The sequence below is a fragment of the Lissotriton helveticus genome, chromosome 4_1, assembly GCF_964261635.1.
Source record: "Lissotriton helveticus chromosome 4_1, aLisHel1.1, whole genome shotgun sequence".
NCBI classification, from domain to species: domain Eukaryota; kingdom Metazoa; phylum Chordata; class Amphibia; order Caudata; family Salamandridae; genus Lissotriton; species Lissotriton helveticus.
In genome coordinates this window covers 1,016,781,766-1,016,806,083 of record NC_136063.1, presented here as the reverse complement: position 1 = coordinate 1,016,806,083, position 24,318 = coordinate 1,016,781,766, and the positions used below count along the sequence as shown (strand labels likewise).

At 42.1% G+C, this 24,318-nt stretch overlaps 1 protein-coding gene across 2 annotated transcripts in view; it reads right to left on the bottom strand.

Moving 5' to 3' along the window:
- Positions 1 to 341: 341 nt before the first annotated feature.
- ADAMTS16 (ADAM metallopeptidase with thrombospondin type 1 motif 16) overlaps positions 342 to 24,318 on the bottom strand; it is a 1,002,496-nt gene continuing 978,519 nt past the window's right edge. For both annotated transcript variants that reach the window (XM_078687616.1, XM_078687617.1), the window contains 3 exons: positions 10,406 to 10,630; positions 5,921 to 6,068; positions 342 to 1,912 (listed from right to left, as the gene is read on the bottom strand). In XM_078687616.1, the coding sequence (XP_078543742.1) occupies positions 1,797 to 1,912; positions 5,921 to 6,068; positions 10,406 to 10,630 (489 nt within the window). In that variant the 3' untranslated portion in view covers positions 342 to 1,796. The remainder of the gene's footprint in view (positions 1,913 to 5,920; positions 6,069 to 10,405; positions 10,631 to 24,318) is intronic.

Genomic DNA, 24,318 nt, shown 5'->3' with positions numbered 1-24,318 from the left:
ACCCTGCACGACCCCCCTACACTACCCTAAATCCTAAAACACAACCCTACACAACATAAACATTACAACACTAATTCGACACTACCCTTAACCCTAAAAAAGTAACCCCCACCCCAAGCACAATTCCCCTTACCTCTCTCTCCTCATGGTTCCTCTCTCCTGGTTCCAGCGTCATCAAAGGGGCGGTGCACATTGTTGTGAGGAAACGGAACCGCCTCAGTTTCCTCTCAACGATGTGGATAGCTATTACATCGCATGCATTGTAAAAGTGCATGCGAGGTAATGGTATGCATAGTAATGGCTATGTGTTGTTCATGCGTTGTAACGCATGCGATGTATAGACTTGCTGGGTAACAGCCTCGTTGTAATAGCTGTTTACTGAGTAAGATGTGTGAATGTTACATGGTGCTTACATAGGCTGAACCATATTTCGAAATGAAAGCAGATATTAGTAGCAACATTTTTCGAGTTGGAACAACGTTTACTTACTATGCAGCACACAAATAATAACTAAATAGTATGTTTGAAATAAAAGAAAAATAACAGGTTGCCAGCCAAATCGGTATTTACATTTTTTTCTGACACGACTAATCTTCTGAACTAAAATCTGATGAATGGCAGTTAGAAATGAAAACTTCACAGGCAGCGTAAACATTTTTACAAAAATTTATTATAAAAGATCATAAACATAAATACTTAGATGCACTCTTTGAGGCGCAGCTGCATGGTAAACGTATAATTCCAGTAGGCACCGAGATTAAACTGCTATCGTTTGCAGTTTGAATGTGTGCAGCTTTCTTTACATTGTAAATAGTTGATTTGCATTTGTTTGAATGTTTGAATGCGTGGGCTAGAAATGAGAAGAAACGCTTCATGCTTCAGAAAACGTCTATCAAGCTTGCGTCTAGTGTGACAGTACCTTAACATTGTCTAAGGAGGACAATGCCTCGGTAAATCAGTTGCTAGAAGAAACCTTTGCAGGACAGATGCTTACTTTTTTATTAACATGACAAAGCATAAAAAAGTAGTTTCAATAAAAACACTCATAAAAAAATTAAGGCGATTGAGTTCATGTGACTGGGAAGGCGAAGTTAGCACCATGACTGATATGTTTGCCCCTTTCCCTGATTGACACGTTAGGTTAAAACACTGTTCTGTTCACCCAAGATGGGGTCAAGTGTTGTCTTACAGATGTAATTCCTTTTTGTAGGAGTTATTAAAAGTCATTCTTTACTAAAGAGCGAAACATAATACGGTTCCCACCACTGATGTGCTCCAAACCACTCGACTGCAAAAGTTTGAGGTGCTTGGATAGGATGTGTAGGATGGACGACTGAGGTTCATGTTTGGCATAGAAAGTCTTTATGGTGGACTCGTCTTTTGGGAGAAGATGAGGTGCAAAAGAGCTACACTTGTGTTTTTCCCTTCTTTTTCCCTTCTCCTTCCATTTGTTTGTAGAATGTCACGCCCAATATCTGTTTAAGACCTCTAATGATCTGCAAACAAAGTCGTTTAACTGAATTCTTTCTTAAAACTCTTCAATTCTCTTCTCATGACAGGCCGCTTGCACTGACTTCTGTGTCCAGTTTGACTCCTTTGAGAATGCTCCTGAAGAAAGTTCAGGGCCTGGCCTCATGAATTTCCTGCTTGCATAGTCGGGAGAGATGTTGCTTGTTTCTCCTGAAGGTCATACACGGCCCTCTTCATGATCTCCATCGTCATCAGGCGTAGCCCAAATCAGAAGTGACTCTCAGACAGTAAGACATACACTTTGATTCGCAATAGTCAATTCTTCATTATAAATTGGATTTCGAGCAAGACTTGCAGCATTGTTTCCCATAAAACTTGTGACTGCAAACACCATGCTGCGGCACCAAGTAGCACCAGTTAAATAGATCCTTGCAGAAGACATCTGAAAGATAGAACATGAGAGTTAGACATCATCGCAAACCCACTTTCACAAAACTAACACTGATCATGTACAGAGAGGTCTACAAAAGAAATTAAGCCGAATATCTACCATGCTTAATTTACTATTTGTCAATTTTTGTCTTACTGAAATATCAGGCCATAATGAAGTTTATGAAAGTATTCTTGTGAGTATTGTTTATTTAATGAGATAATGGTATTACATTTTAACTTCTTTATTTTGGTCACCTTATCACGAAATAATATGTAGTACTTTGTCCAAGTAGCTACAAATAAGCAGCTTTGACTGGAATAGAAAGGAAGCAATTTATCGAAAGTAGACATGGAGTGCTGTGGCGCAGGCATGATTCCTCATTCTTTCCCAGCACTGCTGAAAGTTATTCTTAATTCTACAGCTAAACCTATTACCATCATGAAAAACATACCATCAAGAAAAATATTGCCCCCAAACTCCAAGAACTCCACGGGCTTACTTCATGATAGGATCACATCCTTCATTGCCCAAGCCAACCCACCCTATTTCTACATTATGTTACTAATTTCCAGAGATGTGAGAAACCTTTGAAGCGGGCTTGCACTTTGAACTGAGAGTTTGGAGTTCAGAGCTTCCTTTGACCGCAAGAGCTACTTCTCTGGGGCAGCCACCTCAACCGAAACTCTCACCCTCTCAGCATTAGCACCCAACATTACTCACATCACTTTCAGGAAACATCTTTAGACACATATTTTTTTTATCTAGTCCTCTAATATCCTTCCCTTCTAATTGCCTCCTTCCAATTTCCCCTCATACAAGTTTCTCATTCTACGGTAGGCATCCCCAAATTCCACCGATATGCTTTAACAGTTAGCATTTGCCTGCTCATGTTTACAATGACGTTCTTTGCATGGTTCTCTTCTTCTCTGGTTTTTGTACAAGCTCCTATTGTATGTAATGTTCTCAGTTAGAAGTAAAGTACATACATGCCCACATGTGCTAATGTGCTATATATCAGAAAGGTAGATAAAGTAAAATAAATTGTGAGAATATTTAAAAAGAAGGAATTTAAGGCCTGATTTAGAGCTTGGTGAATAGTTTATTCCATCACAAACCTGACGGATATCTTGACCGCCTTATTACAAGTGCATTATATCCTATGACTCTTGCAATACAACATACAGCATATATGTCATGCTTGCCATGGAGTTACTCATCTGCAAAACTTTAAATCGCTCCCTTTGTCATTATGTATTTTACTGGATTGTGAATGGTTTAGAACTAGAAGAAGGGGATGTGAATACAGGCAATGACAATGTGATGGAGCCTACAAGGGACCCTGAATATTAAGAGGAAGTGTGTAGGAAGGAGAGGAGAGTGTCAAGAAGAACATGTGGACTGAGGGCCAGATGTACAACCCGCCAAATAGCAAGTCGCAAATTGCGTCGTATTTGAGATTCGCAATTTGCGACTCCCTAATTGGATGCACAACAGTGACTGAGACACTTTGCGATTCACAATGGGGTCGCAAATTGCATACCTCATGCATATTAATGAGGCTGTCGCAATTTGCGACCCCACTGGGAATGGCTGGCACTCCCAGGGATGGTGGCCTGCTGGGGTCAGCAGACCTCCATGTCTGGGACTGCTTTTAAATAAAGCAGTTTTTTTTATGCAGCCCGTTTTCCTTAAAGGAAAACGGGATGCATTGAAAAAATAAAAACTTTTCAGTTTCAGTTTTGTAAGGGCAGGCTGTGGTCCCTGTGACCACTGCCTACCCTTAAACATTATTTTACATGCATTGACAAATGGAAGGGGTCCCCTGGGGACCCCTTCCTGTGTGCGAGTGCTTTACCACCCCTCTTAGAAGAGTGTTTTGCAACCGCAATTGTGTTCGCAAAACATTCTTACATAGCTTAAGGATTCGCTATTAGGAAGGGGGGGATTGCCTATAGGAATGCCCCTTTCTTATTGCGAGTCACCTAATCCTATTTTGCGAGTCGCAAATTGATTTGCCACTCGCAAAATCGGATTAGTACATGGGCCACAGGTTTTTTGCGGGCGCAAACGGGTCTTTATCCTATTTCTGCATGCAAAAAACCTTTGTACATCTGACCCCTGAGAGTACAGTAACAGCAGACCTTGCTTTCTTCAATGAATAATAATATGCTCTGAAGAGTACACAATGAGGGCAATAAAACAAGACACTTTGATATCCCTTCACTTTGGTTCACTACTTTTGAAGTGAAGAAATCTCTTAGCGATGTTTTGTTTCCTCATTATAGGCTGTTGGTAGTACCATATTTTGGATATATTATTCTGAGTTTTATATAATATTATTAATGATACAGGCAGTAATCTTACTACTATAGTGTCTTATACGTTTCTACAGATATACATATAATATTACATATAATATTTTTTATTTACACCTTCGGAGAAATTGCTAAATTAAGGGACGCCACATTAGCAATCCAATTCAAAATGTCAATAAGCCTGCATCCCAAGTTTTACCTCACACATATCAAAGCATTACAAGTGATTTATTTTTAAGTGCACTTGCCAACTCAGAAAAGGCTGTCGCTTATGCCTTGTCACTTTGGGATGAGCAAAACTGCAAGGTAGATTGCAAAAGCAGAACAAAACACAGTTTCAAAATTATGTGCGAGGTCTGCTTAGAAAATGGGTTTAAAAAGCAGTTATAAGTGGAGTACCAACTTTATGCAAACCCATCTATGTACTTACAGGCTGATTCACATAATAACGACCTCCCTTATTTATATTCATTAGGCAGGTCACAATTTGTGACGCCATGGGATTGGCTACAATCACAGGGATGATGGCCGGCAAGGGAGAGTGATCACCATCCCTCCAACTGTATTACAAAACGGACCATTTGTTTTTTTAAACGCATCTACAGTTCCTTAAAGCAATAAAAAAAAGTTTCTGTTTGGTAAAACTTCAATGATTGGAGGAATTGATCCCCAGTAGGGAAGGGGTATCATTGATCAATAGTTTGTGACGGAATTATTGTCACAAAACACTTATATATAGCTTACCGAATCGCAACTTAGAATGGGTGCCCCTTATGTGCCCGCTCAATATTGCGGTTAGGTAGTCATTTATAAACCTCTGGGTTTTCTGCACATGAAGGTGTGGATGGCAATAGCTTTTCATTTTTCAAAAACAAACTCCCACTTTGGGAGTTTATTTTTGGAAAAGAAAAATCTTTAGAAACATTTCACAGTCACCCTTTATGTGTGACAGAGCAGTCTGCCACTTCTTCCATTGACAGAGTCCACCATGATGGCAGTTCCTGCCAATCTCTAGAGATGTCCATGGAATAAAGGCAGGGTGGCACTCGTAAATACCTCCACCACCCTGTCTGCTTTTACTCCGTCCACTGAACTCTTAGGCCTTTAGACAAGAGCATGACATCCAATAAACTGGCTAACCTGTGTTAAAAGCTCGTTGTTTCTCTAATCTGAGAATACTCTATATGAATTGTATGAAGGCTTCAACAGATGGAAAGATCCCTACTGCAGCATTAGGGAATTGATGTAGGCCCTGTTCTTGGAGGAAGGCAATTGTTAGGTCATATATTTGTTATGAGCCTTTGAAAATCTAAGGATGCTGTGTAGCATATGGTGATCACATAGCCCTGTGACAGAACTAGGATTCACAAAACAGGTAACATAGAGACTGCAAAAATCCAAATTGAAATTAGGTGATTGGCAATATATATTTGTTGGCAATTAAAGTGCTGCACGATCAAGTATCTAATTGTAAGCTGGCAGTCTGTGACAAGGTTAGGGATGAGAAAGAGATACATTGATTAAGATAGCTGTGGATGAGGAAGAACTCCCCCTGGACTAGGGTTGTTCTGATAAGCTTCTCCAGGAAATTGGGATAGGAGGACAGAAAAATGGGATAGTCATTGAATCCAGGACTATGTTTGGCCTGTATGAGTTTGAATTCTGTGAGAGAAAATATACAAAAATAAGAGTGCTTTTTTACCCTTTTTTTCAGGAGCAGGACAGAAATTTGTATTGCAGGCCTGTGAAGTTCCAGGTTTTTGATGTTGAGAGCAGCCAACGGCTGGTCTTCCATTGCTGAGGCACTGCACTGATCGCATCTGGACACCACCACCACAGCTGACTGTACACTATGGAAAAACAGAAGGCCATATGTCAACCTGGGTTTTAAGGCATGTCATCATTTTGTGTTAGAGATGGTTAAGCAAACCGAAAGGCACAAAGTTTGTTGACATTTAACATTCTTGTGTCTAATACCAGGGTCGGATTGGGATTGAAAATCGGCCCGGGCACACACAAAAAAAAAATCGCCCCCCATTTGCATAATGCCTTTCCTCAAATCACTGCTTCAGCGTATTTACATTAAAAAGAAGGAAGGGGGGGCTTAAAAAATGCACGCATTAGTTTACACTAGTGAAATACACCTGAAAACAAGTGAGGCCACTTCTACTGAGGCCCCCTGCCCCGCTCAGTATGTGCGCACATTAATGGGAGAGAAAGGGAGTGATACCTCTGCCTATTGCTAAACCGGGGATGGGGGACCGGTGGTGTTGGTGGGGGGCCGAGGGGTGGGGGGGTGGCCGAGCAGGGTGGTAATGAGCGCCCATCTGCCTGCAGAAAGGCCACTCAGCCACCCACTGGGCCGCTGGCTGTATGCTGAAAATAGAGACACCGCCCAAATCGGCCCCAGCCTGCTCTAAAAGCAGCCCACAGCAGGAACTCAGACACCAGCCCCTCGGGCATTGCCCGAGTGCCCGCGTTACCAATCCGAGGCTGTCTAATACTCACTGGCCATGTGGCCCTGCTTGAGACAAGGCCAATCTACCTGTCTCTACTCAAAACCTATCTGGAGTTCCCGTATAAAGGGTCCATCTTGATTTTCCATATTTTCCAGTCAATGGTGTGCAGAGGTAAACCAACTGAAATGTCCTCAAGGCAAAGAGATGGAAATTGTGGCTGAATGCCATTGTTGCACTAACTATAAGAATACATGTGAGACCCCCAACTCATTAACTCACTTGTTCCCTCAATAACTTTTGTATTCTTGTAAAACATACACATCACAAAGTGATGCTAATTTTACTATTACTGTCTTGTTCTCGCTCACAACTGGAGAAGGCGATTCACCCCTTCCAGAGAAAGGGTTTATTTTTCATTGTTCACTCTATCTTGAAATTGGCCACACTTTGGCCAACAACATTATTAAACACTGGTTTGCAAAGATTACTACAGTAAGGTTCGCATCGTTGTAAATTACGTCAATTTCCAGTTTTAAATATTACCCATATGCCAGGGAAAATGCAACTCGAAAAATCGGAAGGCATACTTATTGGTTTGTAAAATGTTGAAGCCCCGAGCTACAATATAGTGGGAAGGCCTATGACGTTCCTGACACCACCCCACCTGTCAGACCCATTGAATGGCTTGGTCTGAGCAAAATCTCCGGCATGTTGCAGCCCCCATCCCAACCACCATCTAGGTTGTAGTGGAACACAAAGCCCTTATACAGGGGAGCTGCTTGAGATTTGAGAGATTTGCATTTTATTTAATTATAATGCACAACAAATACCATCAGAAGATAGCTTCTGTGCGTGCAGAAATAAAGTACAAAAATACCATGAAAAAACTGGAAATCATGGCAATGATCAACAATTAATCTCACAAGGAGGGACACGGGCTTAAGAGGTCCAGCATACAGGCCCTATGGGATTGTGGTAAAACAAGAAAGTACACTGTTCCTGTAGGGGAGAGGAGAAAGAGTGTGACAGGCCAGGAATGTTGCATCAGTTACGAACAGGTGCTAGATAAGACAATGGGTGATTGTGCAGGGATAGTTCCAATAAGGAGCGAGGGCTCTCACACACCCCGAGGGGTGACATGCTTCATCATAGGGTAGCTCCTCGTTGGGCCGGCGCTGCAATGCCCAATGGCCACACAGCGGGGCTCTTTGCCGGAGGTCTTCTTGGTTTGCTGTTGTGAGGCTTAAAGATGTTATGGAGGGAGCTCTTGTGTGGTGAGTAGAAGTGGGATGGTGTCTGTGTGGTTAAAATTAGCTACTGGTTTCTCCAATGATAGTTTATTCAGGGAGTACCTGTGCTATGAGTAAAACACCGACTAGAAAGTTGTGGACTGGGGAGGGAAAATTAAACTCGCTTCAGTTTTTGAATGAGTGAATTGTGCAGGGGGTCGACATGTTTCATGCCCTATTCAGTCCGTGTGGATCTAGGCATTTTTTCAGGACCTAAGTATTCTCATCTACTCATAGGGAGCGGCGTGTACCGGGTTTGGAAAAAAAGAAGAAGTTGTATCCCGTTACGTGTGGACCTGTGTGGTGAAAACTAGAGCAAACCTTCTGGAAAAGAGTGCACCTAAATGGGGGAAGAGTTCTGCCCCATCTGGGATATGACGTGCTGCTCGCTGATGTTGCGACAGACACCAAACGTAGTCCGAATGGCTCCTAATACATGACCTATCCATGGCCGGCCGGCCCAGGGTGTGGCAATCAACAATTACATACACCAGCCGACAGTTCTCCTACCACATAACATATACAAAGTTGGTGTTTCTTGAGATCAGGTCTTAAGGTCTTTAACTACAGATTTAAAAAGAAAAGCTTTTGAAATATATGGTGTGAAGGCTTTGTGTATTATACCAAACCTCTAATGATGTTGACATTCACCCATCCCTAACACGGAAAGTAGGGCTACTGGAACGCTCACTCTCGTCACAGCATGTGACTCACTTGCAGATATTTAATTCCATAAATACATGAGACATAAAATAGGTAAGACCTCTACCCCTTTGCTGCACGTGCAAAATAAGGAGCACAAACGACTGTGAATGAAGCAGAACACAATGGGTAATGCGTTGAACTATTACCCGAACAACCCTTCAAAGCGCATGGCAGTGCCTGGAGGGCACGGGACGCAGTTTTAAGTTATACAAGGGCAAACCGCTGTGAAAAGCAAAGGGCAGCTGGGCTCTCCGCCGAATGCAATTAGCCATTTTCCACTCCACTGAGCATTTGTGTGAAAGTGCGTCTTGGAATTAAATGGTTTCTGGCCTTCTCACAACAACATCGTTAACTGTGTGCCTGAGAGAAAACCCATGTGATAATGCAGCTAGCTCAACAATGATGATTTTCCCTTAACCTTCTTGTGTTTTCGTTTATTTTACGGGTGCAGAAATGCTAGGGCTACAATTCATGGATTGATTCGATGATATGTTATGCAGGTGGCATCTTGAAGGTTATACAACGCTGCTAACGCTTTCATATGCTATCTTTCCACAGGTCTTCTCTGCATAATCTCGTTTCTCAAAGAATGCATATCTTGCATCCTGGGTCATCTTATGGATTTTGGGCCCCTAGCAACACATACCTTAGGAGCGCCTCTTTGGAGCAACGTTACATTTTATTTCGTATCTGCTGCTAATTCAATCCCCATGAGACGAAACATTATTGAATGGTCTGTTAAAGTTTGGGAAATAGATGGGAGGTGGAGAGAAAGTTTTCTTTCCTAGGGGGCCCTTGAAAAGAGCCCACTTTGCTCATGCCTTTAAGCGTCTCTGATTTGTATGGTGTTTTACCACATGCTGTACAGAGACAAGTTTGATTTTTTTTCCCTTCACTTTTTTTTTAGCATTTTCTTTGCCACGTGTTTAGTACTTGCAAAAGGAAAGTGATAAACATGGAGCAACACGTTTGCTCCTTAGGGCAACAGATGCCCATCTTTTACCATATCTTAGGAGATCAATGCCACGTTCTGGACTGGAGGAACTGGGAAATATGCCATGGTCATTACACATCTCTTAAGGTCATGCTTAAGTATTCCTTCTGTGTGCCTCTGCCCACATCCATTTTGCATTCTTTGCCTCCCTCGCCCCAGCGATCCGAAAACCGACAACGGCCAGGATCTGAAGGGGCCATCCAGTGAATGATGTCACAATGGAGTCCCTTAAAGTAGGATGCATAAAGGGGCGTCTCAAAAGTGTATTATAGGCTAGCAATACTGCCCTTCAACCCTTCAAGCTAGTGATGTCAGTTCCTTCGTGTAACATTTCTTCAGTAGTATAACAAACAATGCCAAATGAGAGGAATTACATCATCAGTGAATGACGAAGAACCTGGCTCTATGCTCATGAGGTAAGTAGACTTTGAGAAGGGCTCTTTCAGTTAAAAGTGGACCATTATAACGACGAGAACTGTGGCCGGTTGGCATTTATAAGTCCTGCTCAGAATTAATAGGATTCTTGCAATAAATGTTGTAGCTCAGACATTGTCAGTAGTTGGCTGACCATGTGTATGCCCTTTCACTTGCACCATTTTCACATTGCAGAAAGAAACGCCAGTTTAGCTGTTACGTGCATTTAGCATTCACCTTGTATGATTTGGGCTTATCTCATTGAACCTATGGAAAAAGTAGAGCAACCAAGAGGGCAGTGACTGATTGCAAAGAGAGCACCTTACCTGAGACCAAGAGCCAGCGTACCAGCTTCCCCGGCCAAAGTTTGTTGTTGTATGAGTAAGTTGTTTGGGGCAGGCCTTGAGGATACATTCTTTTTCGAACTCCACGGTGGGTTTTTGCAAGTGAGAACATTTCTTTGGGGAAAGTTCTCTGTATTTTCCTGAGTCATACTTCTCTGCACACTTTATCAGCCTTTTCTGCATCCCTTTGCCACAACTGGAAGAACACTGCAATACAGAAAATAAGTAAATAGTTTCAATACTCTTTCGTAACTTCCTTCAGTGGACAATATGTGAAACACTACACACTTACCATGTACAAATGATTACACCAGTATTGTATGTTACTGTAAAATTCGGCTAAATCAGTTCTGCAAAATAGTTCTGGAAATACATATACTAGTTGCATAAGAAACCCAAGTGCAGGGAACTGTAATCACACAATTTAAACCATCCTCCTCCAGTCCCTTAACCACGACATCTCCCTCTTTCCAACCAGATGTCTAAGACCATCTACTAACCACAAACTATCGCACAAACTATGGCTCTGTATGGTGATCTATTGCCTTACCACAATGAGGTGTTGCAGTATTCCATCCAAATTTCTCACTCATTCCTTTTATTTTGTCATGGCCTTTCATCCCTACTGGCCTCATGTTTTCTACATCTCATGTCCGGCACTTTGAGGCAACAGTAGTACTGCATTAAGTGCCATTCAAATAATAATCAACATAACAGAACACATACTTTTTTGTTAAATGTGTTTTTTATTAAATCTGTGCTTAAAAATGCATTATTTTTTCTCATCAATCCTTTTTCGAAAACTGTTTCTTCATTAATGTTTTTCTCCCGCTTGGTGAACCCAAGCTGGAGAACAGCATTTTTGAAGAAATATTTTTTCTTCATTTTTTTTATGACCCATCCTTTTCATAAGGGGATGCCCACCTTCACCCCCCTCACCTCCCCTCCCCTTCATAAATATCCACATGTCTTGTACTCTTCAGCTTTACTCCTTTTTAGGTTTTGCCTGCACAGTGCTTGTGCTGTGCTTGTGAAATCTATTGTGTTTAATACAGATCTTTAAAGGAGCTTACATCTCTCACCAACTTTGTATTGGTTCATGAGCTTGCCACTTACTTTTCCTCCGTTTCTATTGGCTGTCACACACTATTTCCTGTTGCTCTGCATGTGTTTGCTCCTATCAGTGTCCCAAGGCCCAAGTATTTCTTTTCATCCACCAAACTTCTTTTTGAGACTGCTCTCTTGATGCCGACAAAGGTCAGCGTTCTAGCGTTCTTGCTTTTCAGTGTGAACCTCGGCTTCACAGCACTTCCTGTTTGTAAAGCACTCATAATCTCCTCATGTCCGCAATAGAGTAAAAGGCTCCATGGAACCAGGAGCTGCACGCTCCAATTGAAACAGTACGCACCATTCCCACCAGGGCCTAAGCAGGGACCCACCCTAGTGCTAAAGACGCATCAGAGGTCAGCGCTTGTTTTCAGATGAAAACATTAGCTTGTGCTACTGTGAACCATAAGCCATTAGTGGAAAGTGCCTTATTTGTATGTGCTAGTTGTGAATTTGCCAAAGCATGGCTCGTGACAGCCTTGTTATGATTAATTAAAAGCAGTGTACGCACAAACGCATTCAACCAGTCATCTAATCCATTCACCCTTTTAAACATCCATCTAGTCACTCATCCATCCAACCACCTGTCAATCCATTTATTTGTGATCTTGAATGCAGTTTTTCTGTCGCAAAGGCACTCACCAGTCCCCCCGGGACAACACGCACTCACCAGTCTCCCTGGGGCCAAAGCAAGGGCCCACTTTAGTTCTAAAGCCGCACAAGAGGCTGGCACTGGTTTAAGATGAAAACATCAGCCTGTGTGGCTATGAACCTTAAGAGATTACTGTTAAGGGCCTCATTTGTATGTTTTAGTTGTGCATTTGCAGAGAAGGCTGAAGCACCGATATTTAGTGCTGCAGTGGTTAGACACCTGTTTGGTATTCAGAGGCCCCAGAATGGACTACATCAGTGTTTCCCTTACTGGGGTCCGCGGACCCCCAGGGGTCCATGACACATTCCCAGGGGGTCCGTAAGCAACAGTTTTAAAAGCACAGAAAAGTTTCTTGTATAATTAGCAGCTTCCCAGTAACAATAAAAGTGTCAAGATAATGGCAGTGATTAATGTACCTGCTGGAGCGTGAGGAGAGTTTTGTTCAGTGGCAGCTTTGACTTAACTAATGTAGCACAGAGGTTTAATGTGCCTACTGCAAAGAACGTGTAACATGCATTTTAAAAAGCAGTATTTTATGTGCATGGGTTCGTGGTTACTGCTTTTGTCACAGAGATTCTTTCATTACTGTGCACTTCATAAGTGACAATCGTAATGTAGCAGAGGGACCTATAAACTGTCAAAGAGCTGCTTGCAAACTGCATGGTACCAGTTAGTAACTTATGTTTTTTCCCAGTTATTCATTATCCTGATGCTGCTAAAAAGATTTATTTGGGTGGAAATACATTTTTAATGTTAAAGTCAGTGCTAGCCACTGTGTTATGTTCTGAATCCTGAGTTTTTCAGACAAAGCACTCTTTAAACATTTTATATACACACTGATTTACATGTATGGTTTAATGTCTCTAAATGTGTGTGATGTAAAGTGCTCTGACATCCTACAATGGTATGAGAGATGCTATAAAACAAATGAAATACATGTGACAGAGGGGCTATTTCTTCATTGTAAGTTATTAAGGGCCAGATGTTCGATCCGTTTTTATATGCGCAAACGGGTTTGTGAACCCGTTTGCACATGCAAAAATCTATTGGGCCATGTACATTGCCTATTTCGCGAGTCGCAATTTGTTCACGACTCGCTAAATAGGTTTTGCAACTTGCTATTTGGAAGGGGCATTCCCTTCCAAATAGCGAGTCTCAAAACCAGGTACAAATGTTTTGCGGTCGCAAAACACTGGCAATTACCACCTACTTCAAGTAGATGGTAATGCATTCGCAAATGGGAAGGGGTCCCCAGGGGACCCCTTCCCCTTTTCAAATGCATGCAAAATTATTTTTTAAGGGCAGGCAGTGGACCCATGGACCTCTGCCTGCTCTTAGAAAATGAAACGAAAACGTTTCATTTTTTTTTTTTTTAAATGCATGGTAAACGTGCTGCATTTTTTTTTTTAACTACTTTATCTAAAAGCAGTCCCCGACATGGTGGCCTGCAGAGCCCAGCAGGCCACCATACCTGGGAGGGCTGGCATTCCCAATGGGCCCGCAAATTGCTAGAGGCTCATTAATATTAATGAGCCCCATTGGGAATCCCAAACAGTGTTAAACACACTGTTGTACAGTTCATTTAGCGACTCGTAATTTGCCACTTGCAATGTGTCGCCAATTGCGAGGCGCTAAATGAAATGGTCGTACATCTGGCCCCAAAATCCTTCGTACTTTGAGTATTTATTTTGTGTGCACACGTGTATTTTTTTCGAATTACTGTTTTAATATTTGAAATTTAAGTCATACAAATTGCTTGGGGGTCCCCGGCTTCCAGTGATGACTCAATGGGGGTCCTCAGGAGTCAAAAGTTTTGGAACCACTGGACTACATATTTCATCATAGGATCATTCCAACCTTCTTCCTATACAACCACCAAGCCTATGACTAAATATTCGAGGTGCCCGGGTACCCTCTATAGCTGCTTGTGTGTAGCAAAGCATCCTGCCACAAGGCTGCTTCTTTTATCATCGGATCACCCCAAAGCTTCTCCTGTCAACGCTGCGAGCGCGCTCTCATTGAGCAGGAACAACGCTTGGCATTTCTCTTTCATTACTGAGCCTAAGCAAGACACTTGTGTTCTATTTGGAGGCGGTCTTGGAACAGTAACGTGGTAATATACAATTCTGATGGGCGCTGATTTGTAAACCAATTGGTATTTAAGTGATATAGGTTCCCTAACAAGCTTTTTCAATACCTGTAATTTGTATTTATTTATTTATTTATTGTTATGCTTACTTCATGCATACTTTTGGGGCCGCAATCCAGGTGTTTAATTGAACTTAAGTAGCAGGCCCCTGCCATTTATTGCCATGAATTCAGGCTGCAATTCTGACTAACACTTTAGGGCGGCAATTCATGGTGCACTTCCAGCTCCCAACACTCTGGCAGTAGTTTGCAATATGTTTCCAGTTTTCATTTGAAAATGTACTTCTATTGCACATTATCACTGCAAACTCCAAAAACACAGCACCAGTGGCACAGATGCGCTAGTTCCGATATCCAGGTTCACAGGAAGAGCAACTGTCCTTTACTCCCTCAGGCATGGAACCTCAAGTTAAATAAGTTATTGAAAGCCAATTCTGCCTTGATTGCACTTCATTGACTTCAGACCCAATCTCGTAATTTTACTGACAGTGGTGCATGCACTGTTGTTCCAGAAAACTCGGACCCCATGAAATAAGCTACACTCGTGCGTGTTCTAAGATCTCAAGGCTGCCTTTAAAATCCAGTCATTTTGCTCTTTTGAACTTTAGAATATTCGAGGCGGTCGCGTATTACTATTTCTACAAAACAGTTTCATGCCTGCACAACGTTTCCAGACAAAGTCCAATTTTCCTCTGTTTCCCCTAAAATGTGAAGATGAACAAAATTATCTTTAACCGAAAGATTAAGTGGTCAGAGTGTATGCATCACTTTCCTAATTGCGAATGTTGGCATAAACTTCCTCCCATAACGTGTTTGTCATTCAGTCAGTCAATAACACTTTGCTCGGTCATTCAAAACCATCTAAGGTCGACAAGCCATTAAAACCAAATATATTAATAAATAGGTATAAAAGATACAATACATCCATAAAATTATAAAATCACAGTACACTCACGAAAAAAAGCAGCATCTGTGACAGCTCATTAAGTAAAAAACAACCCGAGTTACTAAATAGCTTTTTCCTAAGTCTAAGGGCACCAGAAAATAAGCTTGCATCCCCAAAACAGACCAGGGGATACAGGAACATTTGTAAATACAACAAAGCTGGTTTCACTTGCACACATTGATTATCTCTTATCAAGGGAAGAATACATCTCTGCCTTAATATCCAAGAAAAATCACAAAAGATAATAAAGTGAATGGTGTCTTGCTCAGAGATTTTATCACAGGGACATAGTTTCATCCCTCCCAATTTGTGAAACGCTTTCAGAACAGCTAAAATCCAATGTATTAAATTAAGCCGGAATCTAGTCATTAAAAAACAATGATGTGCAATATTGACACTCACCAGATATGGTTCGCCCTGAGAACAAGTGGTCAATAGAATATATTGTTTCACGGTAGGTTTAACAAATTCCTTTTTTTCTCTTTCCATCAACCTCCTAGAAAGAAACATGTTGTTTAACTCCAACAAACCCTTGGCCACAATGGCCTGGGATTGGTAAATCATTTTGAATGGCCCGCACTCTCCAGCATACCCTTGACATATCTAAGCCAAAGGATATGGAGTGCTCTATCAAGTGATCTACAATTCTTAATCGCAAGCTGGTTAAGTGAGAGAGTAGGACTAGACCATATTCTAAGCCAACGCATAATGGGAGCCAAGGCAATAAGATTAGCAATGTATCCCAGGCCTACCTCCTTATGAACCACAAACAACGGGAAACTTGCAGGAACCACCAGGAGCCTTCGTAAAAAGTTGTTTTCCACCACCTGGAGCTCTCTGGAATCTTCCTACCCCCACAGCTTGATATTGGGATGCATTTTTCACGATACACCCCAAGTCTCTTAGCAAAATCCATTTTTCCACCCACTGCTCTCATTAGAATATTCTTTTTTAGTGACTATTGGGGAATCCAAGACTCTAGGACGTCAAAAAGTACCCTCAAGTAAGGCAAAATAGCTACTTTGGATAATTCTACACCTTTACCAAATTACTTATTCCCATCAGCCTTCGAATGACTAATCGTAATTGTGTGTGACTGAGCGTATTTGGTTGAAAGAGCTAATGTGTCCATAAAATCAATAAAAGCATTCAAGAGACGTTCAAGGCCCTCTTTGTGTTTGCCACTATTGCAACAACTTTACATGTTAATTCGCATATGGCCAAGCATTTGAAGTAAGAAAACTTTTACTGGTAGCATGAACAGCTACATCACTTGTATTATTTAATCACTTATTTACTTAATTTTCCCTGGCTGCACGAATTTAAAGCATTCTTTTACTGAAGAATTTGAAGAATCATTTTCCTGATATCACGAAGGGCTACATTTCTTTCTTTCTACTATACTTTCATTATTTAATTATGTATTTGCTTAAATGCTTAAGTATCCCTGACTGCACCCATTTAAAGCAGATTTTGTTTAGTTTTACAAGCTAAAACTCACAACAAAATACAAAATATTAATAATCACATAGGGGAAACCTATTGCATTTAGCAATGGTTGTTCTTTTACTTTAACTTATTCCCCTAACCCATGTATGTTTTCCTCATCCTGTACACTCTCCCGGTTAACTTCCCTCTTTTACACTGGTCCATTCTTTACTTAATACTGATACTTGTTTCTTCACTTCCTCTTAGCTACCTTTTTAATTTCAATTTGTACTACTTCCTGCTACTCCTACCACATTTCACCATCCTATGCCCTCTCCCCCTGCTACTGTACCCCATTTTTCTTCCCTTTTCTCTTCTTTAAATCCCACATAATTGGTATGCGGTGTAGTGTGGATTTGTCCCTGAAGTGCAGAGTGGAGAGATATTTTCTGTCATTTCAGTGGAAAAAATTACTGTCTCCAGGAAAGGAAAGTTTGTGGGTGAGATATTATGAAACTTGGAGGACCAGGTCTTCAAACGTGAGGCAGGCTGTTTTTATGGTGCAGTATGCCTCAATTGGGAGCCATTTAAGGTTGAAAAGTGCAGGGTAATATATACCCAGTTTTTAGTACCTGGACTATGCATGAAGCATCGCTATAATGGCGCAAGTCATTTTCTTTTGGGCAAGTAAGGATGGATGTGCCCTAGTCCAGATTGCAGATTATCATAGCATCCACCAACAACTTCCTATCCTGGAAAGAGAGAATGCGATTACATTCTTCAATGTGTGGAATGGCATTTAGCAGATTTAGCCCCACATACACAGGCTTGGAAGTGTTTTTCAAGACTGAGATTACAGTCAAGGAGGAATCACACAGATTTAACAGAGGTGGATAATTTAAAGGCAATATCAGCTGATTTTCGGGATTCAAGCCAGTGAAGGACAATGGCAAAGTCGGGTTGGGTATGAAAAGAAGAAATTCATTCTTCAAAACATTACATTTAAGATGTTTTTCTCCATTCATTTGTGACAGACATAGACACACATCTTAACCAAGAATATTGCACTTATTATATTTTATACACAATTTCATTAAATGAAACATGAAATTAAGCATGATTACAGCAAATAGTATGTGATTGTGGCATATTAGTGACAAAGTGCTGTGTATTACCTGCGGGAAGGCAACACATAAACATAGTTTAATTGCTTCAGAATGCGGTGTACAAATTTGACATTTTAACTAAAGGACTTGAAATAAAGGGCTTAATGTAGAGTTAGCGGACAGGGCACTCTGTCCCAAACATGGAGGAGTACCCTGTCTTCCAACCTGATTGTCAGTTTTCGCTATATAGAGTTAGTCAGCCAGTCATATTTCTGCCAGGGGTGCGGCGGCTGAAACCTTACAGCCACGGTCCAACAGACTTGAGGTCATCAGTATACTGCATCATAAAATCCACTCTGTCTAGGGCTAGTGTTCTTGTGTACTTTTTATCTGTTCAGGCCTGCTGGAAAGTCTTGGGGTCCTGAACAGAAAAACAAAGGGCACCCACACCCTGGGTGAATAATCTGGTTTTGGGAGTTTGCTTTTGTAAAACGAACAGTTTACTGAGCAGCAGCATGAAACATGGTGGCACGTCAGCAACATGGCAGGGCCTCACAGGCGCTACCATGGCGATGGCTTAGCATAGAGATGTCTGCCTGGCCAGCAGAGATCTCTACAAACAGGGGTCGCAGTCCCCCATGGTGTTGGAGGTACATGCCACCTCTGCCACCCTGTTGGTCTGTGGGTTGCCCACTAAACTTTAATTGAAGCCCTTAGTTCTTAAAAGTTACTTGTATTTTGTCACTGGCAACATTTTCAAGCGGTGAAGATCCTCACATTGTTTGTACCTGATGACACACAGAACAAGGATCGCAACAGACTTTCTTTTACTATTGAATGTACGCACCCCAGCCTTGCAATGCACCTCTGGTTTTTGCCAAAGTTAAGTTTAGAAGTAGCATGTTGTGGATAGTGTTAGCCAGTAAAAATCATTCATATAAAATCAGAAATGCTTCTGTTTGATATTCCTTTTCTTTTCAAATTTAGTTTTATTTAAATTTGGTGTCGTTTGAAAAAAGGAAGACAGAATTAATGTGGCACTGTTTGAGTGGGAAATAGTCAATCCCAGGTAAAGTGAACTTGACCTCTTCACCCCCTGGCTGGGCAGAGGATGTTATCTTGTGAAACATTCAATGTTCCCTGCTCTGGTCAATCATTACCATTCTTCCTCTGTGCCAGTGGAATAACCTCCCCTCGGGCGTCTGTCCACCTTCATGCACCATCAGTTACAGCTCATTGGGATGCTGAGCTTGCTTCTTGCTAGAACACTTTCCCAGGGAAGAAAGTAGTTAAAGGTCACCGTTTCTGTACTTTTCACAACTGAGTTTTCACTATGAAAATTGGATCTCACCATGGAATGGCAGCAAATAACACTGCTATGACCTGGTGCTCTGGCCAACGGTAAATTGAGCACCCTTTTTTTATTCTTTTTTCATCACTAAGTAGTAGCATTATTCACATTATTCATCCTTGGGAGTCTAGCACCACCTCAAGGGCAATGCCAGTGTGATGGCACCACCTAATCCTGCTAGGGTCAAGGCAGCACCATTCACACCCCTGATGTCAGCATGCTTTATACCTTGGACTCTGCAAAGACCAGTGAGCTTCAGGAGCCTAGAGGACATGTTCACTGTCCCATGGGGCCTCTTTAAGCTTAAAGTTTGTCACAAGAACTAGCAACATGGTCAAAAACATTGCCATCAGTGGGCGCAAACGTCAAGATGAAACAGCATGATAGGAGCACTCCCACAGAGTATTTCATTGGGCAGCTGCTTCAGTACTGGATGGATAGTGAATATGGTGCGACACACGTTTGGTTTTGGTGATATTGGTACATTGCTGGTCTCCATAGGGTAGAATATTTAGCAGTAGGGAAAAACATTGCTTCCTATGAAATTAAAGCCCTGGCTACTTACCCGTAATTGTCACTAATCCGAGTCCAAGTCTTCCTCGCCACAGTCACTACTAGTGAGCTTGTCTCCTATTGACAGAACCTCCAAAGCGTAAATATCACACATCCCAGTTTTCCATAATCGCAAGATGACCTGCTTCCTGTCCCTAGCTGCTGATATTTATTTATTTATTTATTTAAAACATTTATAAAGCGCAACTATCACCTTGCAGGTATCCTGGCGCTGAGAAAACTCTTTAAGAAGGATGCACTGGGAGACAACCGTTGAGTAATTGATAGTTAACATTTTGGATACAACCAAGTTTTGACCCGTTTCCTAAAAGGGAGAAGTTCGGTTATTTGACGGACATCCAAAGGCAGGCTGTTCCAGAGTTTTGATGCAGTAACCCTGAAAGATCTTCCTCCTGTCCTGACTTTTTTAAATCTTGGTACTTTAACAAGACAGGCTGTTGTGGATCTGAGGGCTCTGGTTGGGATGTACCATTCAAACATAGATTGCAAAGGAGCGGGCCCAACTCCGTGCAGAGCTTTAAAAACAAGGCAAAGAGATTTAAAAGCAACTTGCTGTTTCATGGGGAGCCAGTGAAGCTCAGCCATTGCCGCAGTGGCCGAGGATCTCCTAGCAGCGCATTGCAATAGTCAAGGTGACTGAGAATAGTGCACCTGGCTATTAAGGCCCGGGCCTGCAAGGGAAGGAGTGGAAAGATCTTGCGGAGTGACCGAATAAGGGCAGTGCAGGTGAGCACTGTTTTTGCAACCTGGGCTTCCATGGTGAGCTTATCGTCTATCATAACACCCAGATTGCGAACGGTGGTGACCAGCTGTGGTTTTTCCAGAGTTTCAGGGGGCAAAAACTCAGCTGGGAATGGGCGGGGGATCCGACTTCCGGCACAGAACAGAACCTCGGTTTTGGCGGCGTTGAACTGTAAGGAATTCTTGTGTAGCCAGCAAGCCGTGTCTCGCAGACTGTCATGAAACGACTCCAAAGGAATCGATTCCTCACCCTCCCAGGAGAGGATGAGCTGAGTGTCATCGGCATAGTTAATTGCTCTTAGCCTGTGGGATTTTATTAACGTAATCAGAGGTTTTAGATACACGTTAAATAGAATCGGGCTTATGAACGAGCCTTGAGGCACCCCATGGGTCACCGGGGTGAAGGCCGATTGATATGGGGGAGGGACACGGCCTGCTTCCTATCGTGGATGTAGACGCCCACCACTTCCTGTAATAGCAAGCTCCAACTTAAGACTGAAGCTGAACTTTCCTGATGTGGGAGAAATGGAAACCCTGACTGTGACATGAAAGATTTGGCCTCAGAGTAATGAAGATTACGGTAAGCAACTGGAGTATTACTTCCTCGTCAATTTTGCTCACCCCATTCATTACTAGTAAGCTGATACCAAAGCAGAGATCAGCTTCAAAACTGCATATGCAAGAATTGGTGTAGACAAAATTTGCCAACCAATACATTACTTTAATGATAATAAATGTAACAACTAGTTTAATCTTTATATGTTAAATTCACCTATTAAGGGCCACATTTACTAACATTTTGAGTCATGATTGTATTACTTTTGTGGCACATCCATGACACAAAATGCTAATGAATATTTACAAAGCCAGGCAAGAAGCGATTTGCATCACCTTGCGTGGCTTTTTCAAAATAATGTAATGTAATTCAGCAGCTTGAGCTGCATTGTGTTACAATTAATTCTGTGAGGCTTCCCGTGGGTGTAACATGGCGTTTTACTATGCATCCATGAATGGATTTCATGCAAGCTCAAATTTACAAAGGTTTGCAAACCTGGGATTGCATGAAATCGCTACGCCTCCCAGAAGATGGTGCAAGAAGTAGAAAAATCTTTTTTTCTCCCTTTCATTTCCTCTTTCTATGTGTGCTGCAATCTGTCTGAACTGGGGTGGCAGAGTGGGCTAAAGCACGGTGATGGATTAAACCCAGATCTGTTGACTGGGTGTGAGTGTTTGATTGGATCAGATGCTCTGTCCATCACCACCCCCTTTTGTACCGCTTTGTTCGCCATAAGTTGGCAGGGTATGCTCAGACGTGAGTCCCTTGCTCACTTTGCCACTGGATTCAAGCAAGCCTGGCTGAAGACGACTGTAATGCCAGAAACCGGTCCTAGGAAGCTTGTTTCCGGTCCAGGGAAGGCATGGCTTGGCAGTTCGGGCTGGACTGTTCTCATGAGGCACAGGGTCAGACTGATTTGCATATGACCATGTCTGAACTGGGGTGGCAGAGTGGGCTAAAGAACGGTGATGTTTTAAACCCAGATCTGTTGACTGGGTGTGAGTGTTTGATTGGCTCTGTCCATCACCACCCCGTTTTGTACCGCAATCTTCAGCACACATGGAAAGAGGACAAAGTCTCAAGAGAATGTTTTTGTGCAGGAGTGTGTCCCTTCCTGCACAAAAACAATTCTCCTTGTAACACAGTGACCCTTGCACCGTGGCGCTAGGCTGACTGAAGTGAACCAGTGCTAAGAGAGAGCAGCAGTGCACCATATCTTTGTAGATATGGCACATTTCTGTTCTCGCCCTTACAGCCCACAGCACAGCAAGTTGTCTTGCTTCACTATGTTGCATTAAAGGTTAGTAAATCTGGCCCTAAATATCTGCTGCTGCTTTCGACACTGATAAAACAAAGTCAGAAGAAGAAGTACCTCCAAACTGGAGATGGTAATTGTTCATGAAAGTATTCGGAGAAGCCCAGGTGGCTTCGTTACAAATGTCTTCCACTGACGCTCCCTTAAAGGATGCCCATGTGAGGACACACCACATATTATCCTACCTTGCAGACTTTAGACAAACTGCTTTCCTTGAGTCTCGTATGCCAGAAAAATGGCTTGTTCAAGCCACCTACTTAAAGCAGCTTTAAAAGGCATTAGGTAATTACTAGCTGAACTAAAAACACAAAGACGCTATCCATCTTCCTAAACTTCTAATTTCTTGCCAAATAAATCATGATTGCTCTTTTTACATCAAAGAGATGTAACAACGCTTCTTCTCCCATCAAAGAAACTAGAACAGGCAAAACTACTTCTCTGGTGGAATGAAAGTGAGAAGGAATCTCTAGTTCAAATTTAGTTTCCAGCCTCAAAACCAACGTATCCAGGAATATCTTTAAAAAAGGCTCTGGATTTCAGCACAGAACCTATTTCACCCAATCTTCTAGCTGATGAAACAGGTACCAGAAACATCACCTAGAAGGTCAGAAACTTTAGATTTACACTTTCCAAAGGCTCAAAAGGAAAGTGTTGAAGACACTGCAAAACCAAGGGTAATTCGCAGGAGATAGCTGGACAGTGGACTCTAGGTCTATCCAGTGAAAAATATTTTAATGATCTGCCTACCAAAGGCTCCACTTCCTCTGTCTGAGGGCTTCTAAATCCCTAACTGCTGCCCACTGTTCTGTCAAAGTGGATAGTGCAAGTCCTAAAAGAAAACCTTCTCAAAGGAAATCTAATGATGATCTAATGATGCATCAGTAAACTGCGTGTGCAGTCCCTGCAATGGCAGAGGCCTGAGACAGGCTTGAAAGGCTACTTTGATGGGTGGCGCAATCAGTGCTGCAAGCCCACCAGGAGCATTTAATTTACTGGCCCCGGGTATATGAGATACCAAATTACTGGGGACTGATAGGTAAATTTAATTAGCCGAACAGGTGAAGACCAATCTTACCACGTTTTACCATAGTGAGCACATGCACTTTACACTGGACAGCATTGATAAAGTGCCCAGAGTCTGAAAACCACCAACACCAGGCCAAGAAAAATACCAGGAGGAAGGCAAAAAGTTCAGGGAAGACACGGCAAAAAGGGCCAAGTCCAACTCAGAGGTACTGCATTCGCTCTCTCCAATTTGAGGAATTCACCGACTGTAGAAGCAATCACTTCACCTGAGCTAGTGCACCCTCCAAAGTGGCACCACAACCCAGTTTGCTAGTGTATGTAGTTACTACTTTCAGTGGAGGAATGACAAAAAAAACAACCCCTACACAAATTTTCTTCCTCCAACCACCAACCCAGATCCTCCTGTACCTGAAAACTCACTGGAACGCTTATCTCGAAATCCTAAGAAGCCGGACCCCAGTACCTAAGCAAATGATTTATCAATGGGTACATGTAGAAATGGGCCTAAGAAAGAACCACCCACGATGATGCCATGAGGTATTGCAACCTCAATCACTTTCTGACAGAGGAAAGGGAGTTTGCCAACAAAGACAAAATCTCCGTCCAATTTTTAATCTTTCTGTACTCTGGAAGAAAAACCTTTTCCACTTTGGTCATGAAATAAGCACCAATGAATTTCAAGTCCAGTGTTGGGGTCATGCAGGTTTTCTTAACGTTTAGCAAAAACCTGTGATCTTGTGCGACTCTGCATTTCTCCTGACCCTGCTATTGTGCTTTGGAAAAATAAGGACTAGAGCTCAACCAATCATCCAAATACGTAAATACTTTGAATCCCTTAAAATGTAAAAGTCCAACCAGTGAAGCACACAGAATCAAAGGAACCTTTTTGAACTGGCATGGATCAGAACATGCAAATATGCATCTAGGAAATCCAATGATGGAATAA